The sequence below is a fragment of the Dermacentor variabilis genome, chromosome 1, assembly GCF_050947875.1.
Source record: "Dermacentor variabilis isolate Ectoservices chromosome 1, ASM5094787v1, whole genome shotgun sequence".
Taxonomy (NCBI): Eukaryota; Metazoa; Arthropoda; class Arachnida; order Ixodida; family Ixodidae; genus Dermacentor; species Dermacentor variabilis.
In genome coordinates this window covers 225,978,089-225,995,790 of record NC_134568.1, presented here as the reverse complement: position 1 = coordinate 225,995,790, position 17,702 = coordinate 225,978,089, and the positions used below count along the sequence as shown (strand labels likewise).

At 40.8% G+C, this 17,702-nt stretch overlaps 1 protein-coding gene across 8 annotated transcripts in view; it reads left to right on the top strand.

Annotated features, from left to right (window-relative positions):
• Positions 1–93: 93 nt before the first annotated feature.
• Positions 94–17,702, top strand: part of LOC142557825 (protein BANP-like) — a 56,553-nt gene continuing 38,944 nt past the window's right edge. For 2 of the 8 annotated variants that reach the window (XM_075670019.1, XM_075670011.1), the window contains exons 1-3: positions 94–131; positions 4,035–4,102; positions 15,761–15,807. In XM_075670019.1, coding sequence (XP_075526134.1) covers positions 4,092–4,102; positions 15,761–15,807 — 58 coding nt within the window. In that variant the 5' untranslated portion in view covers positions 94–131; positions 4,035–4,091. The other 6 variants (XM_075670048.1, XM_075670043.1, XM_075670004.1 and 3 more) reach the window with 3 other exon arrangements.

Sequence of the window (17,702 nt, the reverse complement as noted above, 5' to 3'; positions counted from 1 at the left end):
AGGCCAAGGCCTGGGCTTCTTTGAGGATATTGCCATGCTGACAGCATTTGCTGACTACCGTGTGCCCCAAGTGCTTGCCTATTTTGGAGCTTTACGTTACTCTCCGCGCCTGTCCAGCTTGCTCGATAAAGGTGAGTGCTTGGATACATTTTTCTTCTTTCTGCAGCCATGCTTTTAAAGTGTGTCTAAATTTGAGTCATGCACTCCACTTTTTTGTTTTTGCTGTTGATGTGCCAGTGTTACATACTGTTCAGTCATTTCAAAAAACACTAGCGGCCTTCTTGCTTATGTGACAGTTTCAAGATCATCACTTTGTCACTAATGTGAGTGAAAAGTGTTTTCTGATCACATTCATCTGTTATGTGTCCACTTAGTTCTTGTTGTCAACTTCTCTGTGCCACAAGCCATTCATGCTGGAAGTTGTTCTTGTTGACAAAATTTTTAGAAATATATACAGTAAGGGGATGGTGTTGCTGTAGTTTGAGCCACATCAGTCTATCTCATGACTCAAAGCTTGTGTTATGTTACCAGAGCTCTTAGCTGCTGTCACAGTAAAATGTTTTTTTGGAATTTATATCCTATAACTTATCAAGAAATGTGTGGATCACGGCACAATGCAACACACTACTTTATAAGGGAACAGGTAGACAACACAAACCCAATTTCAAACTTCTAAAGTAAAGCATGACATATGGTATCCGTATCTTATACTCATTAAATAATGCATGGATCATGGCACACTGCACTGTAATGGAATGGACCGACGTAGAAAGTAAACCCTTCTTCAAGCTCCGAACTGCTGTTGATGTAAGAGTTGTCTTGATTCAGAAATCGGACCTTGCATTACTAACTTTCAGTGCATTCGGTCCCAACTGCTAGCCTCTGATTAGCCCAGGTAGTGGAGCAACTTTCCTGAAAAGGTGGTGATGCCATGTTCGATACCCAAACGAGGACAATCTTTTTTTTAGCTGCAAGGCTTTCTTTCCGAGGAGCCTCTGCTTTTTCTTTGTAGCTTTGTGCTAGTTTTGTGTGGTTGCCAACTGTCCCTTTTATGAATACTGTTATGTGGTGCAAAATGGTTGGCAGGACTTGTTGGTAGGATGACATAATATGGCAGACAGCCCCGACATAGGACAAAGACTAGAAATAGACCATACTGGCAGTCCACTGATGCATGTGGTATCCTTATCTTATACTGATACGAGACAGTCTTCTTACCGTGTTTGTGCTTTTTGCCATATTGCTGATACTTCAGTCCATCTGTGCCCTCCTGTTTACTAAGTATCACTCCATGTGCCTACAAAGTTATTTCTAAAGAGTTTGAGAAATCTTGTACACAAACTTTGTGCACATTAATTAATGCTTGAAATTGAATTTACTTGCTAAGAGAAAATCCCGTTATAGAAAGTATTCATATGGGCAGTGCTAGGGGCACCAGACATTGTTAGCTGCTGCTTGTTGCTACTATGAACCCATTGCAGACTTCCAAGGCAATCTCATGGTATACCACAAGACTTACCATGATGAAAACTCCTTCATCAAGAGAGTGTGATTTGTTCTTATAGAATAAATTAAGTGCAGGGCAAATGTGAGTCACTGCAGACACCTATGCAATTAAAAAAAGTTCGCTGTCTTTCCAATATGCTTACGGTGGAAGTTTAAAGATTGAAGAGTGTCTGTGGCACCTCACTGCTTGGCAGGTGTGTTGTGCATCTGTCTTGTACTAGAAAAGATCAGCACTGCTGCACCTAATTTTTGCCTCAATTCTTTTGCTACTGTGACTTCCCTGTAATGGCAAAGAAATTTTGTAGTGTTAGCTGTTAAAAACTTGTTTGTGCTATGCCACAACTATCCTCTCTCCAGTCTTCGATCCATGTTGGTGTCAATTTCAAGTAGTCTGCAGAGACAGGCAAATAGAGGTAGTGAGTTGAAACTTTGTAGATGCCGGTGAGCCTTTTAAGTAATACCTGGTAAAATCCTAAAGCTTATAAACAAGGTTGCAAAGAGCCTTGGAGGCATGAGTGGGCATAGCGGCAGCCAGAGAACTGAGGCATTTTCCCAAGAGTATTCACCGCCAGGAAAGTGTACATATTGAGGTGAAACATTAAGGGTAGTGAGTAGACCCAGTTTAGATATTAATGAACCACTTAAAAAATGCCTGGTGAAATATTTATTAAAGGCTGTTATTTACCAACAACTATCGCACTTAATTTTGGTCGAGCAGGTGGGCATCATGGCAACAGCTGATGTTTTTCTTGATGTATACCTACTGAATGTTTGCAAAATCTGCATGAAGTTTTCTCTCTTTTCTTTTTTTCTTGTAGGAAAACTAAGTGAGGGTTTTCAAAGGTCCATAGTGCACTGTTCCAGGATATGTGCCCCATGATGAATATAACATGGATATGATGATTTATTGTATAATAACAAAGTAAATCATCATGTAATGAATATATGCTTATAGCAAATATCAAATATAATGAAGGTATCTTCATGTCAGATCTGAGTTTTGTTATAATGATGGTCAACTCTATAATATAGTGAGATGAGTTTGTGTCATACATGTCACAAATTCTGTGGATGGAATATCAATCTAAATCTTTTTGTGTGCGATACAATTTCTTAGCAACATGGAACACAAGGGGCTTTTTTTTATCATCCCACTTGAGCACAGGAAGAGTTAAACGAGCTTATCTGAGGAATGGTAAAAAATTGCACTTGCATTCAATTTAAGGTAACCGGTAATGAGGTACATGCACATAATCCCTACGCATTACCCAATGGTTGAATTAATGACCTGCCAAATAATAATAATAATAAAAGAGCTGGAAGAAACAAGCCCCAGATGCTAGTGACTCTTTGATTCCTTTGACTCGGTTACTGCGAACAGCAGTTACAAGCCACTGTTGTAGAGACTCCCACATGAATCTTAAGAACACCACCTCTGTACGCCTGCGAAACTTTGGGAGAACTTCAGTGGCTACCTGGAGATGAAGCTCCTGAAAACCATAGAGGTATACCTGCTAATCTTTCAAGCACATTTTTTGGCGCTCTTTGGCCATACCTGGCCCTTTCGCCATAAAACCTTATATGTCATCATCAAGCGAATTTTTCTATGTGCTTGTCTTATCATTTGCTAAGTACATTGTCAAACTTACATTATATTTGATGTAGCTCTCACTATATATCTGAGCAGTGTTCGCTTCATCTCGTACGTGCTATTCACTTCGCACAAGTAACACACAAAATGAATTTCACAGCACCAATAATTTTGCTGATTCTGGACATTTTTCAATGAAATGTGGGGAGGATGATTTGACAATGCAAAAGTTATCTGTTTGCACTTGCATTGTACAATGCAGCTGTGGCATAGTGGCTAGACCACTGAGCTTGATACCATGTGATTACTACTATGGTCCCAGGTATGTCTTCTCAGGCATCTTTATTTATGTTGTCTTGCTATGGGGGGGGGGGGGGGGGCTGAACCAGAGCATGAGAAAAAATAGAACACTTGAACATGATCAGCCCATTTTCTAGCTCACAACTACTGTTTACAGTGAAAGATGGGGCATTGTAGCTTCACCTAACATACTAGCACTAAAAACCCAGGAACATACTAGCAATAAGAACCCTGTCTGGAGCAGGAGCTCATCTCCACTGTGGCTTAGCCATTACTGTGCTCATGGCTTATACCAACCTTCATTAAGCACATGATCACCTCACATGTTGTCTTGGCTTCTGTGCATACAACTTAGAATAACAAACTGGGCTTCTGGGGTAGCATAGAAGTTGAGCTTTGGGAGCATTGAAGCCATAGCCACAAAGTGGCATTCAATAGTGAATTATTTGAAGCTTTGAGAGAATATAGGTTTCTTTAAGCCTTTCTTCAGGGCATTTATAAAAAGATGAGAACACAGCCAGAAAATGCTTAGCTTTATTGTTCATTAAAAGTGTTCAAATGGTTTGAAATCACGTAGAGTGTGATTGAAACTGGATTGTTAAGTAAACGTAATTAGGTATAATGTGACTTCTCCCAGGGTGCATCTTGGAAAGTGGAAGCAGAGAAGAAATAGAGATTCGTGGGGCAACAATTCATGCATGTGAGGTAAGCTGGAGCTTGTAATGTACTATAATAAATCAAGAAACAACCTCAAGTGGTCGTTCAAGACTTGACAAGGATTGCCAGAAAAGATTATATTGGAAATATTAAATGCCTCCAAACATGAAAACTCAGTTTATTAGCTTGCTGACAGCTGTTTACTTGCATAACATCTTGCATTTCATGTTTTTATTTACCATATATAACTTGTGGCATCCTGTGTTTCCCGTGCCTTTACATATTGGACATCTGAGTGTTCGATTCTGGTTACTGCTTTGAAATATTATAGTGTCACCACCTTTCCTGTAATGTTTCTATACCTGTGCTTGTGTACTTCTGCATTCTACAGAGTTAGTAGAAAACTGTAGTTCTGTAGTGCTTAGTTTCCAGAAAAAAGCTTGTTAGCCTCTTTCTTATTGTGTAATTGTCATATTGTCCTCAACTTCTTGCATCACATGGGACGTGCAGCTGGATTAGAATATGTGGTGTTATGGAATCATTCAGTGTTGTGTCTTCTGTTTCGCTTGTTCATAACTATCACACGTGCATGTCTGGCAGATTACCTTCATGCACTAGTGGCAAACATAGATATAAGACAATTCTCTGGTGTAATTTATGCCTGCACTAACTGCATGAATGTGCTGGGCTTAATTTTATTGCGATTAGCATTCTTTTCCCACTTCAGGCATATTGAGCCTATCTACCTGTCCGTCCGTCCGTCCGTTGTCTTACACCAACCCAGTGGCCCAAGTTGTCTACCAGTTTGGACCACTAGGTGTGTGCTCATGGTCGTGATGCCATCATGGTTGTTTCATCGCATCCATCGATCCATCCATCCATCCTCTTACACCGACCCACTGGCCCAAGTTGTCTACCAGTTTGGGCCACTAGGTGTGTGCTCACGGTCGTGATTCCTTTGTGGTTGTTTCATCGTTGTCCTCCCAGCTTTGTGATCTGACTCGTCATACCGTCGTTGTCATGCCTTCTATGGCAGTCCAGTGGCCCTAGTTATCTAATAGCTTGGGCCACTAGGCAAGTTCTCGTAGTCGTGGTGCCATTGTTGTGACTTCAGCTTTGTCATTGAACTCTCATCATGCCATCATCGTGACACCTTTGTGGTCACAGTCATCATGCATTTCTTGTCACACCGCCATCATGATGCTGTTGTACTTGTGCCATCGTTGTCACTCCAGCTTCGTCATCGGGATCCTGTCGTGCTGTTGTCGTCATACAGGCTTCGTGATACAGTCATAATCACATCATTGTCATCATTGTGTCGGTGTCATACACTCGTCATGCATTTGTTGCCATACCATCATCGTGATTCCATCATGGTCATTCCATTATAATGATTTTAGCTTTGTAATTCACCCGACTCTTCTCATGCCATCATCATCGTACTATTACAGTCGTCATACCATTGTTGCCATGCTATTTTTTTTTTTACTACCATCGTTATCACTTCAGTAACATAATCCCATTGCTGATATGCCGTTGTCGTCATACTGCCTTCGTCATTCTATTGTAATCATGTTATTGTCATTGAAACATGGTTACTGTTTACATGATTACATGGTTACGTCACTGCATCGTACTGCTGTCGTCACTGTAGCTTTATCATCTGACTCTCTGTAGACTGTCATCATGACGCCATCATTGCCATATAGGCTTTTTGATACAGTCCTTGTCGTGCCATTGTCCTCATACTGTTGTCATATAATCATCTTCATTCTGTCGTCATTATGCATTCGTTGTACTGTCGTCGTGATGATGTCGCGGTCATTCCATGGCTGTCACTCTAACTTCATCATTAGACTGTTGTTATGGCATCGTTGTCACACACTTGTCATAATACTCTCATCATGTTGTCATCATACCGGCTTCATTGATTCATCGTCATTCCTTTTTTGTCATCCTATCGTAATGATGATGTCATTAAGTCATGATTATTCCACTGTTGCCATGCCATCGTCATCAGACTGAGTCCCTATCACGCATGCGTCATCATGCCATCGTTCTGCCGCCATGATTATATCATCATCATCCCACTGTCATCATGCCATCATCATCATATTGTCTTTGTTGTTCTGTCGACGCAATTCCTTCTTCGTCACTATATCGTTGTCACTGCATAGGTATCATACAGTCGTCGTCATTCTGCCATGTTCATGGGCAACCTTGGCAAGCAAGTGTCATAGCAAGGTTGGACTATACTGGAGTATGCCGCATATAGCCGAAGCAGCGGAAGTCTCAAAACGACCGCTAGAGATGTTAAATAAATGTGACTTCAGAAATACTGCATGTTGCTATATTGCTCAAATGCTAATCGCATTACTGTAGACGTTCATCATGAGATGAGCTCTGCTGTAATTTTTTTACAGCAAAGCTGTTTATGGCTAGGGTGCCTTGAAATTTTTATGTGCGAGCAAAAACTGTCATCATCAGCAATGACTCGTGCCACTGTTTGCGCGTTCGTTGTCGTCTTCCTCACCTGGCTCCGTTGCCGCTCATAATGCCAGCATTCATACTTCCCTTCGCACTCGTGCCGCTGCTCGTGCCTTCGTCGTCGTCGTCTTCCACAGCTGGCTCTGATGGCGCTCATCATGCCAGCGTTCCCATACTGCTCCTCCCTCTATGAAGGCGCTGACAGCATTGACCCACTGCCAGTCGGTGCGATGATTTCGGTCTCAAATTCTTTGCCTCAATATATCGTGAAATGGAAACACGGATGCATATAACAAATGGTTATAACAAATGTATAACAAGAATGAATGCGAATGCATAAAAATAAATGTGTGTGCGTACCTTTCGTCACAATGACCACCGATCAAGACAATAAATGTGTTCGTACCTTTGTTCAAAATTCTGTGTCACCTCTTTGTCGTGTGCTACACAGCTTCGCAGAGTGGAATGGCTTATGATTTTTTTTTCTTATCATTTATTTATTTGAAGGTGGGAATGTAGTATGTATAGTTTCATGTAATAGTCACACCTTTTTCTCCAAGGTTTTGCAGGAAAAGCTGGAGTGTGGCCGTTGCATAAAAGCACAATTTACCTTTCTGGGCTGAGGAACTTATCTGCAGAAGTTCACTATTTTTTTTTTTTTCAAATGAACTACTGTACAGACTTGCATACGCTGAGATGGATGACATCAGTGACTATAAAACACATAAACATGCAACTTAGTCCAATTTCTTGTTCTTTTTACCTTGTAAAGTTGGAATTGTGGCTTTTACAGTGATAAAATTTCAAAATATGTAATTTTTCATTTTTTCATTCAATATATGGGGCGCACCTGTTACACAGCTGTGGCTATTTTGCAAGTCTTTACAGTACTTGCAAAGTCAATAAAGTTTTGTTTCCACTGCCTTTTGCAGCTTGTCCGAGAACAGTTGAAAAAAATGCAGCCATCTGAGGAAATCAACTCAATACTGGTTGACTACTGTCTCTGGGACTACCGCAGGCAACATGCAAATGAAGTTGAGAATGTACCTTTTCACCGTGTTCGGTGCATCTACTATTGAACACGTTGAAGAATCATGATTATGACTGTTCTTTCTGGTTGAACACATGCCTTTTGGCAGCATGTGGTGGATTTAATAGCAAACATGGCATAAGGTGACGGGTGGGCATTTTTTTGGCATGTCAGCAATGTCCTTTATGTCAACCTCTGAGTGACTGTGCATAAATTGTCCACTGTTGCGCGGACCATGTCAAACACTAGGGCATAAAAAAGTTGAGTAGGATACACCATGTAATTTGTTTGAAGGGCTGTGGTGACATTATGAAATGACAATTTAGTGGCTTTATAGTATAAATATTGTGCAGCAGGCAAAGATTGTGTATGTGAATGTTTGCTTGCTGACCACTTGCTATTAGCTTAGTGTTAACTATAAGTTTCTTCGCAGATTATAGTTTTCCATTTTGTTTCTCTCTACTCTGCTTCATGTCATATACTTGTCTGTCTCTGCTGGATCAGACTGGCTATAAACAGGAATGCATTTACATGTGCCCACACTGCCACATTAATTTCACATCTGGGTACATACACCAAGGCCAGTCACGGACTCGCACAGGTTGTCCAAGTTCATTCCTCTCACATGCAGGAACCGCACTCGCTCTGGTGGCACTGTCCACAGCGCAGTTACTTTTATTCTTGGGGTTGGGGGGGGGGGGGGGTCTTTTGGAGATGTTTTGAGGAGCACTGTATTTTTCACATTCCATTAATGTGCCAGGTTTTTATGCCTATGTTTAAATATAATTACTGAAAATGGAATGCATACTGAGGCCATATGCCGGCGCAAGGTAAAAGCGTCTGCGAGCCTTTCTGGTTTAAGCGTTGAGTACAATACCAAGCTTCCAGATAATGGCTGTTTCATTATGCATCAATACTTGTTGCTGGGCTAGTTGGTTCATCTTATTACGCAATGTTGAGGTGCAACTGAGGGTGGGAAAAAGTTCAGGACAGAAATTAACTTTTTTCCATCCTTGGTTGCATCCTAACATTGCGTAATTCGTTAGACATGTATGTTGTGATCATGGCTTGTGACAGCTCAATGGCATGAATGCCTGAATTTAAAGCATGAAATGTAGTGCTGTTTTTTTTACACTTCTTAGATCTAGCGTTTTAGTATAAACGCTCAATCTGATTCGTGCATATGCTGTGAGGAAGTGTGTGCGCTCATCCATTGCCCTACCCCACTATGTCGATACTAATGACTCCAGTATAGCCCCCATATGTGCATAATATACGTCACGTCACATCTAGAGTTTATCTGCATTACGAGCTTCATGCACTGAGAAGATACATGCAGAGACTGAAGCTGCATGCCTTAAGGATTCACTGCACGAAAAAAGGATTAATTGCACAAAGTTTTCATGGCACTTTGAATTCAGCAACATCTGCAGGGATGTGCTTGGATCAAAAGACAAAGTGACTATATATTTTTACACTTGGCGGCGTGTATGAGATTTCCTGCGTGGCATCAAGTAAAATGATTCACCGCTTTAATTGTGGTTATGACAGTTCAGTGCACTGCACCCTATCATACTGCCAGAGCTGTCAGGGCATTGCCCTAGAGTGACTTCGTGACAACCGATCCCACAAGGGAAAACATTTGCGACCACTGACAAGGAGGCAGAAGCTGAAGAGATAACCATGGAGGAAAGAAACGCAGTGAGTGACAGCGTCAACAGTGCTTGATCAGGTGGATTATGTGAAGACTTGGCGTCACCTCCAAAAAGTCAACTTGTTTTGAGCATGTGATGCCACTTGGCAAATGGCAGCAGCTGCGCAGAGCGAGTGCCGTGCAGAGTCGCACAACTCTGGCTCACTGTGGGTGCCATATACAGCAACACAAGCTCTCTATATAATGCACCCCTCCTACTGCATATATATATATATATGGGAAAACGGCGCAGCAGTAGCTCAAGCGGTAAGTGCATCATACGCGTAATGCAAAGACGTGGGTTTGTATTCCGCCTGCTGCCAGTTGTTTTTTTATCCACTTTCATTTTAATTGATTTATTCCTTTTTAATTCAATTAAAAATTGCAGATAATTTCCCCTATGCCATTCTTGGTTTCATTGTTTGTTGGCTTATATATATATATATATATATTTTCCCTCATGCAGGTAGAAAGTTGGACGGTGTGTCCTAAGCTAGTGGTGATGAGCTGCAAGGTTAGTTCTGATGCTGTGGCACAGGTACAGGAACATGCAGCACAGTCCCTAGTGTTTATCATTTGCGTCCATGTTGAAGGTAGGATAGAGATTGTGTAGTTCTTTGGGCTTGAGCTGTTATAGTATTGAGATCTTCAAGCAGTGGGTTGGCCGCTCTCATGTGTAAATGGTTTCTTCTATATGTTCTTCCTTCAGTTCCCTTTATGATGAATTAGTGAGGTTTTGTGCCAACATCTATGATAACACACAGCTTCCACTGACTATTGAACCTGAACCAAATATCATTACATGCTATCTAGGTCCCAGTGGTTTTAGCATTGATGAATGTATGTTGCTAGGCTTGGTGTTATTCAGTCTGACAAACTTGCAAACCATAGTGATGTGCTTTAGTAGGATAACTTGGCTTGAGCAGCGTTGGATGCACTGGCACAAAGGTGCGGACCTTTCACCCCATCAACGTTTCTGCCAGAGAGGGCAGTGCGGATGTTTGTGTTGCGCTGTAATTGAGGAGGGCAGTGTTTAATCTTTCCTTGCTTCCTGAGCCTTGGACATAGTATGCTTCGTTGTCTGAATCTGGGATATTGAGGTGATGAAGTGCAATGCCAAAAGTCCCATGGGGCATATTGAAGTCTGCAAGCTCCCTGCTATCAAACTGAGGCATGTTGTTTGAGATGGCTTCATGTGGGATGCCAAACTGTATACATCTTGTTGAAGGCACCAAAAACAGAGCAAGCAGATGTTGATGTTAGTCTTTCAGCTTCTACATACTTTGAATAGTCAATTATGAGCAGACAATGAAATCTGTTAAGGTGGAAGGTGTCCATTCCCAGCTTTTATCATGGTAAGGATGGCAGTGGGATGTCAAACAGTTATTTATGATTGTTTGCAGGCATGTAATGATGATGTGTAGTGCAATGTTTTGCCATGCTTTCCACATCTTGAGTCATTCCAGGCCTGTAAACAGCCTCTCAAGGTCAGGCTTTGCATACTAGCATACGACGATGCCCAAGATGAAGCTTTGCAAGTACTGATGGGTGAACAGCAAATTGAGTGACCAAGCAGAGACCTTGACAAAGCAGTCCTTCAGCCACATGAAGTTCTCTGCAATTCCAGAGTCTCTGCACTGACCGGTGCACTTTCTACCGCTCTACCAGCTTGGATGTGCTTCATCACAAGCTGAAGTGTTGAATCAGCTGCTCTCTGCATACTGGTGTGGTTTAGCATTTCACTAGATGCCTGAGCAAGCAGACAAAGTGAGACATGATATCCACAGATAGTTTGTCCACAGAGTCTAGCTACAAGGGGGTTCTGGAGGGAGCGTCTGCTGCAACAAGCTCTTTTCCTAGGAACTACACCAGCTGAATGTTGTACGGCTGCAGGCAAAGCAGTAGGCACTGTAATCTGGTTGTGACTGCATCAAATGGCTTCTGAACAAGATCCACAAGAGGCCAGTGATCAGTCTGGACTACAAATGGTCTCCAATAGGTAGTTGCATCATCATGTGCATACTGGTCGGGTTGTCTTGTCATGGCGTCCACAAATTCTTCAAACGTTGGGCCAGGCGCTTGTCGAGTGTTACAGGAAATGAACGAGCCATGCATTGCATTGAAATACCTCTGGAAGTGCCGATCAAACACCATGATGACATTGGTGAACTTTGGCTTCTGGCCTGTGAAAGTGAACCCTTGCTATTTGGTCATAAGCTCTTGACCACCAATATGAAGTAAAAGTGCCACGCACATGACACCACACCTTCTTTGTCATACTTAATGGCCTGTTGATATAGCAGAAACTTGTCCTTCCCCTCAGCCCATGCTGGTGTCATTTTTTTTTGTAAAATCAGTGTTGACCTTTCCTATAAAAATGCAGGAATGAATGTGTTAGTGCTACTATGTTCTGACAGAAAATGTGCTTGACTGATAGTTCTCTGCATTAAGTACAGAGGAATGTTTGAACCGATTTCAAAGCATCAGACTTGCTAATATTTACATGTGCCATTGCAATTTTATCTTTTTTCTCAGCCTGCAGCAGACAGTCATTACTTCGTGTATTGTAGTCATTGACAAGTGTTATTTTAAATTGTCATTTTTAAAGATGCACTTGCAATTCCTGTTGCATCTAGAATTTTTGTTCTCTTGGAAGGGGATATGTGTGCTGTACTAAAGTTGAATAAAAGGTTTTATTGGTGTTTGTATTGGCAAAAGTGATCCTGATTAGAATACAGACAAAAATGTGAGGGACATATTAGATGCTCTGAAAAGACCAATTTATATTGAGAAATCCCTCTTTCTATTGAGCCTGACATTTACGAGTAGAATTTTCTACTAAAATTACTGGAGGGAAATCGTTCTATGGTCATTCAGTTATCCTGGATAATGGTAGTACATGGTGGTGGTAGTGGCGGTAGGTGGTGGTAGTACATGGATTTGTTTAATCTTCATACTTGTCGCTGCAGACATTCTTGTGCCTTCATTTGTTTTATGTTTGACAGTTTCCAAGCAGTAACCGTTGTCTAAACACATGAAGACAATAAGTGTCCGTACACATGAATTATTGTAAATTGTTTAATTTATAATTTTGTTTTGTTGTAAATAATTGCCAATTTGCAATGTCACAAAGTTATTTGAAGCCAGAAGGACAAAGTTTAGCAAATCCATGTATTACCTACTATATTCTCATGCTGGCTCTCCGTACTTGCAGATCCCACAGACACTAGCACCTCATTTACCACTATTTAAATTCTTTTTAAGAACCTCTAGTGTCTAGTACTGCAGCTTGAATGGCGTAAGGCCCAGTGTCTTCAAAATATTTCTGTGCGCACAATTTTGGGCTTAGTATATGCAGGTAAGCAAAGCAATGAGACAGTCCTCATGTATACAATAGTTCCATATTGTATGGCTAGCTTGTTTCAGCAGAACAACAGCCTGTGATGTTTGTTTTTCCTTTTTTCTAGTAAAGCTTCCTCACGTGATCAAGTATGCAGTTAAAAAGATGTAAAAACATGCCCCTATGCCTGGACCTAGGGATGTTTGAAAAGCAAAATTTTCCTATTCAATAGGATATTCGAAAACTAAACTTTGAATATCGAACAGAATACCAAACATTTTTTTTCGTTGTTAAAAGAAAAAGTTAAATGTATAGGTTGTGTGGAGTTTCATTTAAAAAAAAAGCTTGCTGCAATTTTGAATGTCGATGGATGAATCAAATGTACATTATTTGATTCATGTAATGGCATTCAGAATTGTACATTCAGTCACATAAGAAAAATGAGAACCAACTGAAAAGTGATCGTGCCTGCTGCACCATCGTATTGGCAGTAATGAAACAGTGAAACGGCACCTTCACCAGATGCACATAGTGTGTAGGGGTTGTTAAAGGAGCTAATAGGTGTCTTGCTATAGCACCGCACATTGCTTCAAAAGATGCAAACATTACAAGATTTGGACGTGTTTGCCCAAATAATGAACTATTTTGCCTAAATCTAGAAAGCAAATTTTAAGCTGCCTAAAGGCACTCTAACCTCATTAATTATGACTGGAAATTGGGTGAAGTTGGTTACTCCATGCATTTGCTCGGTGACTGCAGTGCCTCAGCGCAGGAGTTCTGACTCCGCTGCAGCAGATCGAATCATTCAGAACAGTTGCAACTTGAATCTATCTTTCACCCTGTAGACTACGATACGTGTTAGCCTTATAGTCCGAAATTATTAGTTGACAATTTGTATAGTGAATCGTTCAATAAAAATTAGGTCCTACCTAATTTTTGATTGAGAAATTCCTATACACTCCCACCTGAACCACAAGAAACTATGTTGTCAAAATGCACACAAACCATTTGATGTGATACTGTCTAATGTGAGAAGAGTTACTGAAGTTCTTTCTGCCTGTTATGTACTTGAAAATTTAAAAGCTATTTTTCAGCTTCAAAATTAAGGAACGAGCTGCTAACGAACTCGTTGTCGTGGAGGTCAATAGCAATGTGAAAACCTTGTAGTTGTGATTATGCACCTGATTGCACAAGTCCTTTTTTTATGATCTGCTTGTTTCTTCTATTTTAGTTTCCTCTTTCTAATCTCCCACGTACCATACGAGTTCTGGCTTACAAAAAAGAAAAGAACTGGCTCTTGGGAATGAAATCTGTATGAACAAATATGCAACCGGATGACCCAGGAACAGAAGTCTCTACTTTCCACCTTTCGAAGAACATCAACAACCATTTAATTAAATGCTGGATGACTAGGCATTGAGGTGGGAATCGTTATGTAAATTAAGAAATTCAAACAACTTAAGGGCCTCACCTCATACATTTGCCGACACCTGTTACTTGTACGCAATTCTAAGCGGGAACTACCCAAAAACGGAGGGCCACTTTGCACGTGCCGCAACGTTCCCAACTGCTTCCAGCAAACACTGCACAACGTAGTTTGTTCCTTTATTTGATCATTCAACGAGACGCAATTGCAAAATTCAGTATCGCGTAATACTGTTTGTGGTGCTCGATCTGGCTGCATCGATTGACACTTTGCGTTACGCGGTAGAAGCGGGTTGAAGTGTGAAAGGAGCGAGCTCCACAAGCAAATTGCTTCGCGCATGTAGCACCAATGACAATTTCGCAAAACTTTGTGCCTTCGCTTACTGTGCGACACTTGCACGAAGTTTTTAAAGCCTGGAAAAGTTTATCCACCGGGAAAATGATTCGGGCAATGTGGTGCAAACGGCCCCTGGATCTTTTTTTTGTCACTGCAAACGTCGTGCAGTTTCGGTTTCGATGTTTGTTCAGAGCTTTAGAGTTTAAGAAAATATAATTAAACATACCAAAAAGCTACCCGTAGCTCTAATTAAGAAATGTTAAGGTTTTATATTTTATTCTATTTGAGTGCATTTCTTGAATAAGTAAAATTGGACTTTATGACGTCATATTCACTCGTCTCGAATTTGCCGAGAAGAGACGCCATTATCGCGATATCGAGAAGGTACGTGATTTCGTTTGAGATTTTGCGGGGCGCTGACTGTTCGTTTCTGTTTGTGCCGCTCTCGTTGGAAGTGTTTGCTGCTTCAAAGGACGTTCGAAATACGTGCACTTTTCAGTTGTGTCAACAAGATCATGGCAATTCATTTTAGGCCTCGGCCTTACGTTAACACGCACACCTGGGCGCCCCTGCGGCTTGCGCTACTTATGAGAGGCGGCTCGTCTGCTGTTGCTGCTCTTCGTTTGTGTTGGCGCCCGTTGTCCTCGTCTTCATTGTGGACAGAACTGGCTCTCAATGTAGGCATCATCATGAACGCAGTGCTTGTTTTGTAGAAAAGAACTGCGAACGTGTTACTATTTAAATACAAAGCACCTGCTAGTCAACGTTGCCGTTCAGCTTATCAAACCATGCTCGCGGCCCATCGTCATGCAAGTTTTCGTGGGCGAGAGAATTGTCCCTGATAGACTATCGCGTGGCTCTGCTCCTTACCGTTCAGGCAGTTTCTTTATCTTTTAATGAACAGTGTGGCAGACAAAATAAAACTGGGTGCATTCAATCTCCGTCCAATTCTTACTGTCATTTCCGAAGTACTTTTCATCGTGTATTGTACCTCATTCTCGCCAAATGTTGTGCAGTGCGGTTTGAAATTATAATCTGTATTTCTTACTCTATATACGTTTCTCGCACTTCACTCCATAATGCTTGTCTATAAATTTCTGCAACTGTCGAACGTGAGCAGACAAAACATTTGTGCACAATGTGTCAGCGTTCGTCAAAGCATGTGTGATTATGGTTGTTGACCTGAGTGGTAGTGGCGCGTACCCATAGTGGGGATTAGCATTTAGCAGCGCAACATTCTAGAAATTCTTACGTAGCGTCACAGCGCGTGTTTTAAGTACGAGACGCCTGGAAGTGTAAGCAGATGTGGTAAATGTAATAAATTAATTGTACAACGAATTCATTAAAATTTTTTTCGGTAAACATTCATGAGGAACGATGTTTTTTCTTTCTAGGAGGATGGCGGACGACATTCCATCATCATTTCAACTGACAGTGAATGGTGATCATTACTTGCCTTTTCTAGTGTGTTTGAGGCGTGGGTGACTGACACGCATTTTTTTTTTTTAACACCAATTGAGAACAATTTAAAGTTCTTGCTGCCTTGCAAGGCCGCAAGCACTTTAATTTTTTTTTTTCAGAATGTATAAGAATAATCTTAAGCAGATAATCTAAAATGACATGACTGTTTTGAGTGCAGTGCTGGTGTTTAACCAGTGTCTTATGCAGATTGTGAAACCTCTATATTAGCTCTTGTATTTAGTTTTGGATTCAGAGTTAAAGATAACTGCGGTCAATACTTAATACAGTGTGCAATAATGAAATACTTGAATTTGCATTGAAAATATACTCATTGAGCAGTCATTAATGTGATATAGAGGAAGACGAAGAAAACTTTTTTGTTAGCACATGCATTTCTTGTTCATTATTCATGCAGTCTAGTGTTAGCAGTGCTTTCAATGAGGCTTGAAGATTTGCTTATTGATAAGTGACTGAAAATTTAGTGGTTCAACAGCCTTTCAAAAAGAGAATTTGGGATTGACAGTCGGCCTCTACAATCAGTAAAAGAGTATGTTTACCAATGCCAGTTAATCACAGGCAACCTTGATCACGAGAAAGAATTGTAATAATAAAAACGGGTGAAGTGCATATAGCAGGCATTTACCTAGTCATGATGGGCAGCTTATTGCTATCCTTGGAAAGAAAAGTGTACAATAATTGCATTCCACTGGTACATATGGGGCAGAAACTTGGAGGTTAACAAAGAAGCTTGAGATGGCATTGGAAAGAAAAATATTAGGTTTTAAGAGACAGGAAAACATTCACTTTTGGGCCTGGTAAGGTATCTTGAATAAAACTTAAAATTTTAAGATAAGACAGCAGTGTGCATTAGAGAGTTAAGAGTAGCCGGTACTTTAGTTGACATTAAGAGGAAGAAATTGAGTTTGTGCTGGCCATGTAATATGTAGAGCCAATGACCAATGGTCTATTGGAGTTACGAAATAGGCGCCTAGAGAAAGGAAGCGCAGTCTATAGGACAGCAGAGAACTAGGTGGTGTGTTGAAATCGGGAAATTTGCAGGCATAATGTGGGGCCAGCTGGGGCGAGACGGGGGTAATTGGGGATCACAGGGAAATGCCTTTGTCTTGCAGTAGGCATAAAGAGGCCAATGATAAGACAGACTGTATCGAAATGAACTTTTATAGGAGACAGTCACTTAGGTTGAAACGTAGGTGAAATGTTTCTTGATGTGAAATAAAACGCCAATGTCAATTGTTACTTCAGAGAAAATAAATGTAACAGGAATTTGGAAACATTACTGCTCTGTCACTTTTTGTTTTTTCAGATATCTAAAAAAGTAAAAATGTTCAGAAAAGGTTAAAAGAACAGGCCTGTGTATATTGTCTCAGAGCCATATTATTAGAAAGTGTAATTGCATTGACAAGTGAAAAACAACATATAATTGACATCTAATAGATTGGTACCTATATACCAAGCACGCAGGTACCAGTAAGCTGTCATAATTGGTTTTGGACACAGCCTTATTGTCCTTGTTCTTGGACCTTTGCTGCTTATTTAATGTGTTTAGGGAAATGAGTGCCACGCCAACAAAACATGAATAAAGAAGACACTATGGTTCCTTCTCACAGCGTTCTGGTTTTTCAGTGATGACATACCAACTAGCCTAACCATCCAGTCATCATGTTTACGATTCAGTCAACCTGCAATCTAGTAAACACAGTCTGCTTAGAAGCAGGTGCTCATGTTCATGGGCACCTGCTTCTAAGCTCAACTTGCCTCACGGAACTCTATGGACTACCTGCATAGTTTGACTCAAAGGTTTAAACTTTTGTGGAAATATTGTTTATTGCACAGTTTGAAGACAAGTAACTCTTA